The sequence below is a fragment of the Dendronephthya gigantea genome, unplaced genomic scaffold (genome assembly GCF_004324835.1).
Source record: "Dendronephthya gigantea isolate DGI-Jeju-01 unplaced genomic scaffold, DenGig_1.0 000024F, whole genome shotgun sequence".
In the NCBI taxonomy this organism is placed as follows: Eukaryota; Metazoa; Cnidaria; class Anthozoa; order Malacalcyonacea; family Nephtheidae; genus Dendronephthya; species Dendronephthya gigantea.
Genome location: NW_021163034.1, coordinates 273,350 through 287,362, shown reverse-complemented (window position 1 = coordinate 287,362; position 14,013 = coordinate 273,350). Strand labels below are relative to the sequence as shown.

The 14,013-nt window shown below is 36.5% G+C and overlaps 1 protein-coding gene and 1 long non-coding RNA gene across 2 annotated transcripts; both read left to right on the top strand.

Moving 5' to 3' along the window:
- Positions 1-4,486: 4,486 nt before the first annotated feature.
- Positions 4,487-5,657, top strand: LOC114522973. The gene is made up of 3 exons (XR_003686971.1): positions 4,487-4,630; positions 4,893-5,035; positions 5,332-5,657. It is a non-coding gene; the product is annotated as an uncharacterized LOC114522973 (long non-coding RNA).
- Positions 5,658-6,929: 1,272 nt separating this feature from the next.
- Positions 6,930-9,967, top strand: LOC114522908. Its single transcript, XM_028543689.1, has 5 exons — positions 6,930-7,245; positions 8,185-8,241; positions 8,486-8,645; positions 9,055-9,227; positions 9,386-9,967. The coding sequence occupies exons 1-5, from the start codon at positions 7,066-7,068 to the stop codon at positions 9,509-9,511; spliced, it is 696 nt and encodes a 231-aa protein (XP_028399490.1). The 5' UTR covers positions 6,930-7,065; the 3' UTR covers positions 9,512-9,967.
- The last annotated feature ends 4,046 nt before the right edge of the window (positions 9,968-14,013 follow it).

The following is a 14,013-nucleotide window of genomic DNA, read 5'->3' as shown; positions in this document are numbered from 1 at the left end:
CCTAATACTATATACCTTTCGTGGTGTGAAACAAGCGAAATGATATCTTCATTGTGCTTACAAACAGCAAACGATTTTTACACAATTTTATATTTTGTTTGAGGAGATGCTTATACATACTTCATGTAAATAGTTAGATAGATTCACAATAATTATATATGCATGTGATAACGGGATTGATTTAATTGTCTTTTACCCGGGGCTCGGTATTGATATCAGTCTGGCTATCTCACGCCATCGTGTCTATCCCAAGTAATAATAATATATATCGGTGGAATAAAATCGTAAATAAATACACTACAGTAGTCACTGTTGATTTTTTTCTTCGAGACCTTTATTTTTGGAGCGTTTTTTTAAAATTGCTATAACGGGGAGGCCTCTTATGGGACAGGAATGAAATCTGTTTAAATTCACTGAACAAAATCTTCAAATATTAAACCCAACAATAATTTTTTTTCTTATCTGCAATCTTACCCTGAAGCTAGGAAATTTTCTGCAGAAACGCAGTCTGATGATTATGTGAAATCATCAGCAACAAAATCTCGGCAGAATGTTCTGTAATTCTTTAATAATGTATATATTTTGCAAATGATGATGCATTTCCTCCAAACGCTGATAGAACCTGGCCTAATTTTGCTGAAACGTTTGGCGCACTTCAAAATGTTTTCCTTCTTTTCATCTCATTTAGTATTTCAGGCGAGATACATAGATTTAAGGGTCGGTAGGAATCTGGTATAAACATAATTAACAAGCATTTAAATTAGTTTTAATTGCAAGCGATTGCACGTATAAAATTTCTGCATGGTTAAGTTGCATGATCTTCCAAAATCTGCGATCAGAGTTTTAATCCTGCATGAGAAATGTGAATTCGATTGTGGAGGTTAAATCTGGCCTCTTCTAAAGATTTATTTTCGCGCGCTACAATTACCTAAAATATCCCAATCTTTATCTGCATGATAAGAAAGTTATACGCAAAAATCTAGCGATTTCATTTTTATCAAGTTTATACAAGTTATCGACAAAGTTTTTAAATCTGTGGGCTAAACCATTTTTCTGGAAGATAGTGTCGTTATTATACGGGCTGTTTACAGTAAATTTCAATGTAACATTGCCCAGCCAATCCACGCCAATGGTACCTAAAAGCATTTTTATGTGTGAGATCAGTTTTCATGATCCTCGTTAAATTTGTCCCACGAAATCATCACTGAATATTCATCATATGTGCGTAATAGTTCTTGCTGACCTTGTCCTTTGCGTGCAAAAAAATTGTTTTTATTCCAGAGAAGATTTTTCCCTCAGATTATCGTTATATAAATAACATGCAGGCTCGATTTCTAAATAACATAACTAGTGCAAAAACTAAATCTGCTTGAGATACATTGCGCAAAGTGAGTCTTATTTTGCTTTTTTCATAAGAAGCAAAGGAACAAGTCGAGATCTTTTGGGTAAGTTCGTAACTTTTACAAGCTTATATATGAATCATGCATTTTGCTTTGCGTGCAGATTTTGTATTTTTTAAGATTACTTCATCGTGAATTGTAGAATATTTTGGGGTTCGAATAGGTCTCCATTTGCTGCAAGTGTTAACGATTCGAAAAAGATTGTTTTTAACCTTGGAAAACTTAGCTCGCCTTGAGGCAAATGCAACTCAGGTCCACCCACGGCATGAGAATTGATTCTGGGCAGCCTCTAACCATTTGCGAGAGCCTTAATTGTGTGGGAGTAGACTATAGGCTGTTATATCATAGCATACTTTATCGTATTGTGATTATTCTTTCTGGAGTAGAGCCAGGGGCTGTTATGTTTTTATATACTATAGCATGTCTAGTACATGCATGTACTCAGTCAGTGAATGGTGTATTTGGCAGCGCAAGTTACTACACCATGCATGTACCATTTCACCAACAGTTTTACTCTTAACTTGGCTTCAAAAAGAGATCGGTTGGCAAGCATATTCGTCTGGTCCTATGACTGCATGGCAAAATTCTGTTATACATGCATGTTTTTAATGAGCTTTTGATGCTGTAATCTCTCATGTAAATCGCAGTCAGACGCATTATAGATCACGCATGCTAGGATTGTCTGAAAATTCACATTGCATTGCCAACTCCTATAATAACGGGAATTTGGCCTGCTGTTTTTCACGCTGTCTACTCGACATCATCGGTCCATTTGCTCCACGGGATAAACGTAAATACATGCGGGTGCCGTTCCCCGGATCACCAAAGAACACCTTTGAATAGGTTCAACATCGCAAGTATTTTTCTCCTGCGTTTCAACAAGTATACCTTCGGCAGAAATTTGTAGTAGAAAACTTAGCCAATCTCAAAGTTTTGAAACGGTAAGGTTCGAAGGTCTGTATATATGATGTATATATGTCAAGCCAGTTTTCACAGCAAGAAATATAATCAAAACTCGCTGGTCTCACAGCTAGCTTAGCTTGCTCACAGTTATCACAATCAATGAATGTTTAACAGCTAAAACACTCCAGGGAAAACATTAGTTGCAGACGCTGTTGACGCGTTTTATCTAAATACTACATGGTAGTCCATAGAGGAGGGTATTTTTGGGAGGTTCCAGAGCAATACATGGGTGTAAATTTAGCTGCATTTGGTGGCATTTCGCTCAAATAGACGTAATGTTTGGAGAGATTAAAAACTCGACCTACAGGAAAAAGCTATTTTTTACCAAAAGTAAAAACAGTTAACTATAAGATCACTTGGACCAGTTTGGCGACCAGCTCCCGCTAAATTGTATTTTTTATTTCAGTGAGTCTATACTCTGACGGATAGAAAATGGAAGTGAAATCTCTACAAAAGAAAGCTCTTAAATCCTGTGGTGCTGTAATGATCGTTCTTGCTGCCGCAATAATGATCATCGGATTCATTTTGGAATTTCACGGGGACTTCAGCAAAATAGCTGACGCTAGACCATCGAATATTTACCATATAATGTACCCACACACTCAATATTGGCTCGGGTTGCCGGTGAGTATAAAACATTTCATCGCATCGTAACTGTAAATGCATGTAGGATTTAGAATGTTCAATTGAGCATATTTGCAACATTCTAGAATTCCATAAATTCTACTTGTAAATTTCTACTTGTAAATATTTGTTGAAAATTTTCACGCCCGCTGGGGAAAGCAGCTTTATGCCTGCTTGAAAGTTTCAAGATGGGAAAATGAAATACTCTGCGATCTGATTTATGTATCATGTGATAACCTGTACCATCCCGTCTGTGAATAAATCTGGATATTCTCGCGTGCGGCTGTCATCATGTTGTAACATGCTATCAGATGTTGCAATCATAATCTGATAATTATTTCTAAGTGCTCACCACACGCAGGTCTGTTGAGTCAACAGCCTCTTCGCGAACTGTCAACAAACTTGTGGAAAGCATTTTGAACACATATTCCTAGTGAGGGAAATCTCAATTGCTGAACTCGAATACAGCAGCATTGAAGTGTGGGAATGCTTATTAGGCAAAACGTACATCGTTCTTGTGAAAATACTTGCAAGGGCGTAACGAATAAGTGCCTTGTATTGATGAAATGCCATGAAATACCCCCTGTGTATAATCATTGTATAAATATACGCTCGCATTGCAAAGCTTTTAGCCATAATATTTGTGGTATAATATCGTAACGGGGGGCTAAAAGGGATATTGTTTTAGCGAGGGCTTAAGACTAACTCTTATGCTATAAGAAGCATTGTCAACAGTAAGCCCTATTAAAATTGTTTTCAAAGTGAGATTATCCCAATGGGCATGGGGGAACACTTGTGATTCCAACCCCTTGAGTTTTTATGCCATTCACCGTAATTGCAAAGCATTGCCACTTATGGCAAGATCAGGAAAAGCAACGATGATAACGTATATTAGGGAATTCTTGTATCTTTGTCACGCTAATTTTATTGTCCATTTTTTAGCTTTTTCTCCTCGCGCTGTATGTGCTGATGACCAGTTTTTATTCGTCAACCATTCTGGTAAGTGTCAGAGGCGTAGCCGCCTTTAGGAGGGCGAGCGTGATTAGGGAGGGGGGGGGGGGGTGGAGCACCATATCTTCCAGATAAGTTATTATTTAGTAACGCCTGCTTAATTTTCGATCAGGATTCAAATGACAGGGGGCCGACTACTTCCATTCTCTCTTTTCTACGCCGTCTATTTTATGCGAACAGTACTGTACTGTAGTGTACTATAAATAGTACTATATATATAGTGTCGTTCAGTGACTGGTTGACTATATATTATAGTCATCTCATTTGGTTGTAAAATTTAGAAAAAGGGTAAAAAATATTATTGTAGAACTCTTTATAGTGTGGTAAGAGATAGAGGTGACTGTCCATATCAGTAAATAAAGAAGAAAATCATGCTTCCATTTCTTGATGGATTATTCATTTTCTATTTAAGCACATCATTGGTTCGGTATTGTGTGGTATTCTCATGGTTGCTGCAATATGTGCCATTGGTTTACAAAGCTCTGTATGGTACATTGCACTTGATCTCGCTAATATAGTGAACAGTGCTCAATGTACGGACGCTTACAATGCGGTTGGTTCCAATCCACGCTGCAACTGCTATCGACAACTCCACTACAGCGATACTGACGATCTGGATGATGACGAAACACGTAACGTAGATTACATTTAATTTGCATGCTTTCGATTCATTTTGTCATCTTTCCTATCCAATGAGCAGAGTTTTTGAACGTTTTGCCTGGGATATAATTATGATAATGCCAATTTTTGCATCCAGAGAGGTGGGGGTAAGGATTATGACACTGAGGTTACCTTTCCCTCCCTCCCTCCGTTCCTCTTTCCCTCTATAATGTTTTCCAACTTGTAATGTTATGTCGTAACTTGTGTTTTTCCTATTTTTCCCATATGGCACAGTGCTCAGTCTTATGTCGTGTTCAGAAACAAAGCATTTCCCGGCAATAGTGAGCGCAATGGCCATCCTATCAGCCATCGCTTATCTCGTATGCCAGGCGACGTGCTTTGTGTATGCTGCTAAATTATGGGGATCTTTGAATACGGTAAGTTCACCAGAGCGTTACCGCAACACACAGCTTTTTTATTGCGTATGAATACAAGCACCTACTTAACAACGTCAGTAGCATTCGCCAAACTCGGACTATAACACCACATTTTGCATCAACAAATGGGGTTTTCTCTCTAATACACCATATACTGACATGGTCCCCCTATGATCTGATCGTCTCTAATAAACGCTCCTCTCCAATAAGAGCCCTCGCCGTCTCAATCAATCATTCTCTAAACACCTTTCTCATTTAAAATATCCCCCCGGCCATTCAGTTTTTGTTTTTTCCAGGCTAAAGACGATGAGAACATTTTTCACGAGACCACAAGTCAACAGGTTTTGCTCAATGAGCATCCAATATAACGTATCGTTTATTAATGTATTTGCACCACCCTAGCGTCATGCACAAGGCTTTGAAATATCCTGCTTGCAATATCTTGCTATGATTGTAGAGACCGTACCAAAATATAACCACGACCAGAATTATTGTAACTGGATAATTTAATGTTATTCTTCATTACCCCGTTATGTATAAACTTTATAGTATGGAATGGTAAGAGTTGTAGCTATATACCAACCGTGTAAAGGAACATATATTGAGTGTCTTAAACTCTATACGACGTGTTTTAATATATGTTTACTGCATTATAGTGAGCAAAAAATTCCAGCGCATATTTCTTTAGTTTATTTATGGAAGTGTCACTATAGTTAACTTGATAACATACTGTTATATTTTCGCAGCGGTCTGCCTCCAAGACTCTTGAGTGTGTCAAAATTCCCATGTAAAAATATTGGCTTTCGTGCGGTCTTAAAGTAATTCCTTTAATTTCGGATGAATAACAACTCTGACCACTTTCAACGCATATTTGTGCATACATGCAGCGTGTCTGTACATATTTGAAAAGAATATGTCGGTGAATTGAGCGATTACAAATGATTACAAATTCGAAGAAGAATTTCTGAATATCTGTTGAGCAAATTGCCGCGTAATTTACAGCTAGATTCGGTGAGTTTAATTTTGTTTTTTATATATTATACCCAGAGGCTTTATTTCATTTAAAACTTTGCGGATGACGTTCAGGTGAAAGGCAACCAGTATTGATATTTTCTCAGCTTCATTTCATCGTATTTTTCAGCTTCCCGATTATATGTTTTTCAATGATAAAAATAAAATTAAAGACCGAAAGGTTTAATTCTTTATTCCGATATGCTCTCAGCTGGATTATGCTGTATTTTCTCAGCTTCCAATCATAGTTCTCAATCATGATAAAAAATAAATAAAACCTGACAAGTTGATTCTTACGAACCAACCAAGAGCATAAACTGGGCTCTTGATTAGAGCGTTGCCTCGGGCCTCTCGTCTCGGTACGCCTCGGTCCGTCAAGCCTCGACGAGCGCGAGAAGCTTGATCACTGAGCTTGATGGATTGAGTTTGAAACTTTACGTCATCGACCGACCCATCCTTTCTATCGTTGTGACGTCGAAGTAACTGTACACAATGTAGTCTTGCTGACGTTTCTCAAATAGCTTTCCTCAGATAACAGTTTTCCAATGAGTGTATACACAACTGAATGAAACGTAAACATATAGCCGTGTACGTGAACGGGAGGCTGTAACTAAAAAATGTTTTTAGTTTTTCAATGTCTTCAATTCGGCTAATGAAAGACCTTTTCAATGAAGCATACCAAGCTAGCCCGGTCCTATTTCGTGCAGTTACAGCAGAAACATACAACGCATGCTGGCATATATGAGTATTAATTGAGGAATGTGAATATATTTCAAGCCACCCCCGAGCTTTCCGGCATTACATTGTTTTGTACTGATGGAAAAGCTATATCTCGCAATTATCAGTGTTAATGATGTAAATATATATAGTCTTTTCTTTAATTGAACTCGTAAAGGCTATACGTCATACGCTCTCAAAGACTGTGAAAGACGGCTTCACATAACAAGGGGAGACTTTGGTGAAAACAGAACAATACACTGGCGAGAATCTAGCGAGATAATCTACAATTAATCGTCGCAATGGCCCGATCATCTGGACAACATAAATGCGGTCTTATATTTTGTGGTATTACGATGCTGATCTTAGGTTCTGGGATTACGATTACGGGATTTTTAAACGATTTCTTGGATCCCTACGATGAGCTATCGAAACCCACTAGAATCTATTTTACCCACACGCAATATTGGCTCGGAATTCCAGTAAGTCAAAATATGATTATTATACTTATATGACTTATATATCTTCAAATTTCATTATTGATTTCATTTGGTAATACACATCATGTTATTATATCTCTAAGATACTAATATTTGCCAACCTTGACCTGCCAAAGAGCTATATGAACAACTGAATTCAATTGACTTTTAGGCTATGAGTCTTTCTTCAGTGTATGAATCTTTCTTCAACGTTTGAAAAAAACTGGCCTCAGATTTTGAACACGCATGATTTAGATGATAAAGTGTTTTACACCGAATACAACGTATATCAGTGGCGGAAATCAGACCAACATTAACAGCTGGTAGCGGAGTAATTTCCAACCATAAATGAAAACAATAGATTGAATGTAATGTCTGAGCCTTCGTTCGGCTGTCTTTACTGTGTTCATTCATAGTATATATTTGAGTGACCACCATTTAAGTTACTTTTACACTTGAAACAACTTATTAGTCAGGTTTAACATTTACTTTTTCGGAAGCAATTATATTCGGCTTGATTTTTATGCTTGTCAAGAATTTGAAATATTCTGAAGATATCTTGGTAGCATTGAAGCGCCTCAAAATAAACAGTAGCTGTTTTGATTTTTAACAAAGGTTCTTTTGTTCGGCCGTGAAAATGAATGTTTGGTTACTAAGGAAGTGCACCGGAATATATATCATCTTCAAAGTCTTTTGTCATAAAAATAGAACAATACCAAAGTGTATATCTAACTTGCTTGCATACTGAATGATATATATGGCTGAAAACTGCTAGGTTCGTTCACGAAATTTGTACAACGTAAGACCAGTTGAAACGAATAACGGTTCATAGTAAAACTGAAACAAACCCATTTTCCATAAACCCATTTTCCATACGTGTCATTTTTAATTATTTTTAATTGTCCGATAATTATAACGCTAATTTATTTCCCCATATTTCAGCTATTTCTGCTGGGAGTCTTCGTAACTACTACATCATGTTCTAAAATTAGTTGCCTGGTAAGATACTGCATGATTTATTCATATTTCTACGGTATGACAACTGTCCTCTGTTTTCTTTGATTTGTTTTCGTTCTTCTTTCCTTTATTCAACCATTTCCTTTCGTCAACCAATGTTGATATGGAGTGGTTGTTTGTCATTAATGATGACTATACTCGTATAATTCATATTGCATTCTGCGACTTGAAAATATTCGAGTCTTCGGTTCTCATGATCATTGCAACTCGACTGTTTTTGTTACAGAAAGTCTTCGGTTTAATGGCAGCATCGATGGCGTTGATATTAGCAATGTTTGCCGTGGTTTTGGAAGGCCCTGAGTGGCGAAGGACTCTTAAGTACACAGCTGTAATAAATGATTTGAAATGCAACAGCACGGAGGATAGAGGATGTGTTTGTCGTCAAGGTAATACACCACTACAACGACTTGGGTTTTGACTTATCTGTTGTGTACATAGGCTTCGTGGAATCGTAGTGATAAGTACAACCAGCTAGTTCCCGGGCATTTAGATTGTATTTTGATAGTCTTGTAGTGTTCACCAATTCAATAAGGACGTGATCGATGATCTTTCCCTGTTCATACACTAATATAAATACGATAAGCTAAATTTCTATTTCTTCACTCCCTGGTGAAGACGTACACCTTAACCTTGGCCCCACGCTCCACCCTAACCATAGCCTTCGGAAATCAGCATTTTGCTTAATGCTCAAGTTCATCCAGGTCACCATATGAATGTCTCGTCATAGCATATACCCATGAACAATTCTACGTTATACAGGCAGCATAATAACAGCTGCATATTTCACTTTTACAGATGACAAGGATTCCTCGATCATTCTTGGTATGGCGATTCCCTCGATTTCGTGCGATGAGATAAAGTACCGTGCTGTTATCTATTCTGTTATGGTGGGTTTCTCTGTGCTCGCTATTCCGTTCTGTCTTTTTTGCGCCTTCATTTACTTCAGAATCTTGGGATGGATGTTACATGTAAGTTAATTCAAGGATCTCAACCTTAATCTACTCATTTACATTGTTAATATGACCCAGGAGTAACCAATTAGACTTGCTTCAAGCTAGCTTTAAAAGTTTCAAGGGGCTGTATTTTGTCTGCATCTCACTACAGCGGTGATCTTGTTTTGTTTCAGATCAGTTACGATAACCCGATTGATGACTATTACGCGAAGGCGGTTAACAGCCATTTTATCAACGGTCATCACGGGCGAGGAGTGGGACGAGCTAATGAGGTGGCCCTTGGAACATATCCTCATTAACAGCCAGATATAATCGCCCACTAAAACTTCATAATAAAAACAAGTACTAAATCTCAACAAATCCTCAACGCATTGGTTGCTTGCGGATATTTTATACCATTAATGTTAGAAGTAATGGTAGCCGGGTTTTGTTCAAAAGCGCTGATATTTATAGGATTCATGATGAAATTACACGTAGTCGTAACTAAATTAGTATATAGCTATATTGAAGCAGAGATGTGTGTTACAAGATACTGTGGATAACATATTCATTATTGTCTTATTGGCCGTAATTAATGTAATTTTAAATGGACTGCTCTTAGAGTACGACTGTATTCAAAAGAATACGACTAATTTCAAGGTTTCATACACAATGTTTTTTACGATAAACACGTAACGTACGATATATTTATCTCAGCCAATGGCGATGAGACAATGTCAAGATGCTACGTGACCTACTTCCAAATGTTGTTTATACTCGTGCAAATAATAAAAATAATTATAGTTATTAGTCATCTTTCAGTTTTCCTTTCAAAACAGCCGTACTGACACGTATCCGATATAAACAAAAATAGTTTGATTTCATAGTTTAGTGAATGTTAAGTAACTGGGCTTAACTTTCTCGAAACATCACAAATACGTGAGTCTCAATCTGACGTGGGTGTTTGAAGCGCTTTTCCGCGGCAGATGGTATTTTTTAAAATTTAATCAAAACGTTAGTGTCAGAAAGTGATATATGGAAATCTCTATTACATCAGCGTCTGGTTATTAATATCAGTGCATTTTGAGGACATGAATCTGGCTGTATTTTATCTGTGTCTAATATTTAAATTGTCCCGAAATATGCATGCGTTACAAATTTTTTTTTAGTAATTTTTACCAGCTTTAAGCGAAGTATTAACTGTTAAATAGCTCCTTTTAAGTAACCAAAACTGAACTTGCTACAAGTCTGCCTTAAAGCAAGTCTGTAACTGTAACCAAGACTTGTTTGATCCTGTCACCTGACACCTGTGAATTCAAGCAAACTAAACTATATCGGTATATCGAATTTCATTCTTTTTATATATAATAATGTCAGTAAAACACCGTAGACACGAGTATGTGCAGCACTGTATCGGCTGACTTTGAAATTGAGCTGGATTGAAGCAGGAAAGGTAATTACATGCCGCTGTAGTTACTTTATGATTTAAAAAAAAAACATTTGTGGATTGACGAATTGTAACTTGCGCAATTTAATGTGATATGACTGCACATTGAGGATTAATTACTGAATTAACCTTTTCCGCGATGTCAAATATGGTTAGTCCATTCTAAAAACGCTTTTCGTATTGTTCTATTTTTTTAAAATCCGTTGAAAAAAAAGGGAAAAGGTTACTCCAGTGGTTTACTGACGCTCAGTGGTTCAGTTACATTATTATCTACTTGACGTTCCGTCAAAAAGTATACATATGCTGCTGTTCATTCACACTGGTGGCACCAATGGCGGAAAATTTAAAAATTTGAAAAAAATTCTTGTCTACCAAAATATTGACAAAGAAGGGTGGTTTATTCCTAATGTTTGCTAAAATGTTTAAGCACGACGATTGGGATCATTCGAGACTAAACTCCTTCCTGGTAAAGGTCAAAGTAGGACTGATCGATTTTCAGAAATACTTTAATTTCGTTAGTTATTTTGGTATTTTGCACCGTCATCGTGCATGTTAATTGCAGTTAAACCATGTTGCACTGAGATTTTATTAATAAAGAACAGTAAGATGTGTGTAAATTATGGATGCTTCTTGTTTATTTAGCTTCAATTTATTGATCATTAGTTTTATATAGCTAATCTCGATTTTAATTCTTTTAAAACTATTGTAGACTGAGAAATGCATTTTCATAATCTATTTACACATCTTTACACGTTTTGAATCGATAAGCGATCAATCGATCGACTTTGGTCAAGGCAGAGAGTAATCGACAGAAGATATTTGTCAACGCATATCGATCGATATTTGTATCGATCAATATGTATGTGTAATGTACTATATCGATATTGATAAATGAAGATAACAATATACACTTAATGTATGCTCCCGAGGAAAATAGTGAGTTTTGTTTTCCCAAGAGTCTGAATGTTTCCCGAGACGAAACTCACTATTTCCCGAGGTAGTGTACATTAAGTGTTTTGTTATATAGGAACAAAATTGACCTACAATATTGACCAAGGACTGGTCAATGCTGTCGTTTTCCTAGATCTTAAGAAAGCCTTTGATACAGTTGACCATGGAATTTTGTTGTCAAAACTGTCAGCATATGGTCTTGGGGGTGCTGTGGCTAACTGGTTTAGGTCTTATTTAAGTAACCGCAGTCAAAAATGTTATGTCAATGGCCATCTTTCTACCAACCGTACGTTACTTTGTGGTATTCCACAGGGAACTATTTTGGGACCATTGCTATTTTTATTGTATATAAATGACTTGCCAAATTGTCTTGAGCACTCCCAAGCACGAATGTATGCAGACGACACCAATTTAACATTTGCAAGCAATAAAATTGAAGATATAGATTATTACTTTAATCAAGATCTTGAAAATGTTAATAAATGGCTTATCGCCAATAGGCTTACATTGAATCAATCCAAAACTGAATTTATGCTAATTGGCTCACGACAAAGAATAGCTACTTTCCAATCAGACCCATGTTTTAAAATAGACGGAATTCCTATAGACAAGGTTTCACATACAAAATCTCTAGGAGTTCACCTTGATGAAAATCTATCTTGGAATATACAGATCAAGGAATTAACAAAAAAATTGCTTCTGGTATTGGCGCTTTAAAACTCGTTCGTTCATTTGTCCCAGTTGCAACATTGTATTTAATTTTTAATTCCCTTGTCCAGCCATATTTCAATTATTGCTGTACAGTTTGGGACAATTGCAATAAAACCTTGGCAGATAAACTTCAAAAACTACAAAATCGCGCAGCGAGAGTTTTGACCTTTTCAAGCTATGACACTAATGCCGACATCTTACTCGATAGACTTGGCTGGAAAAAGTTATCTTCCCAACGCCAATTTCAAAAGGCTGTCATGGTTTATAAATCACTCAATGGACTTGCTCCACAATACATGGGTTCCATGTTTGTAAACCGTGACAGTGTCAATCCTTATTCGTTGAGAAACACAAATAGTAAGCTGGCTGTTCCTAAGCCTCGCACAAACTATCTGAAGAATAGTTTTAGTTATAGTGGTGCGATGCTATGGAACAGCCTACCGATTGGGCTACGGCTAGCAAATAACCTATCAAATTTTAAAGCGGGCTGTTCCAAATTATTTTAATCTACATTCACATTTGTATTATATTATATTTCTTGTATATATTCCTTACACGGCTCTCATGAAAAGCAGGTATATTAATTATTAGTTTGATTTATCATTGTAAATATTTTTGTAGTCTTATTTTGTAATTCATAATCTTGTCATTTGTCAGCATGAAAATCCTGATTGAGAATACCGTGTGTAAATAAAGTTTAATAATAATAAATAATAAAAAAAGAAACCCACTTTACTTTGTTATGACATGAAGCGGGCAACAATTTTTCACTTGTTTCCCTGGCGGGTAACATTGCATTTATTTAAAGTCATGTGACTACGAATGAACCAATCACATTTAAAATACACAGAACCTATATAACAATCAGTAATGTATAAGTTGTATAAGTTGTTAAATCTTACAACTTTCCATCAAGTTGAAGTCGTAATTTATGTGAGTTAAATCTCAAATCAGTTACTCAAATGAGCGATGTAGCAGCGTTGAAGTAACCTATTCAACGAATTGGTTCTGCTCATAACAATGGGAGGTTACTTGACTTAAAAATTGCTCAAATTTCGAATCTTTGTACAATATTATGTCTGAACATCAACTCTATATTCGTAGTCATTCAGAAGTAAAGCGGGAGAAAAATGCAATTAATAATGACGAAATATAGCAAAACATTTTGTTTACATTACGTCTTCGTCGCACTGCACAGACTAGAAGGCTAGAAACATTGATTACTTTGATAAATGTTTAAATTTGTCTGAATGTATAAAACCGGGCAATGCTGCATTTCATTATTCCCCCAGTAGGAAAAAAATGCTTCGAGTAGTCGAGTACCCAACGAATATGCGTAGTAATTCTTTGATAATAAGGCGGACTGGGCGGTTTTGTTTACGAATTTTATTTTTATAATTTTATTGTTTTCTAATAAAAAAAATTAGTTAATTTTGTGCAACACCGAATGGTGAAAATCGTTTTTCATTCATGCCGTGCTACCACTCAAGACTAGTGTCTTCTTCCTCCAAAAATGACTTGTATCAGGAGTTTATAGAAAGCAGTGAGGAAGAATGCTGCGTCCCGACGGTCTCGTATTTGTCTTGTTTCTATGCAACGATTGCTTGAAGCAGTTGAAGGTTTCGTATTTCATGCTTAAACAAACCTGTTTTATTCCTGTCTATCTTGTGGCTCGTATTACTCAGATGTAAACATACACCCGCGCTGAAGCAT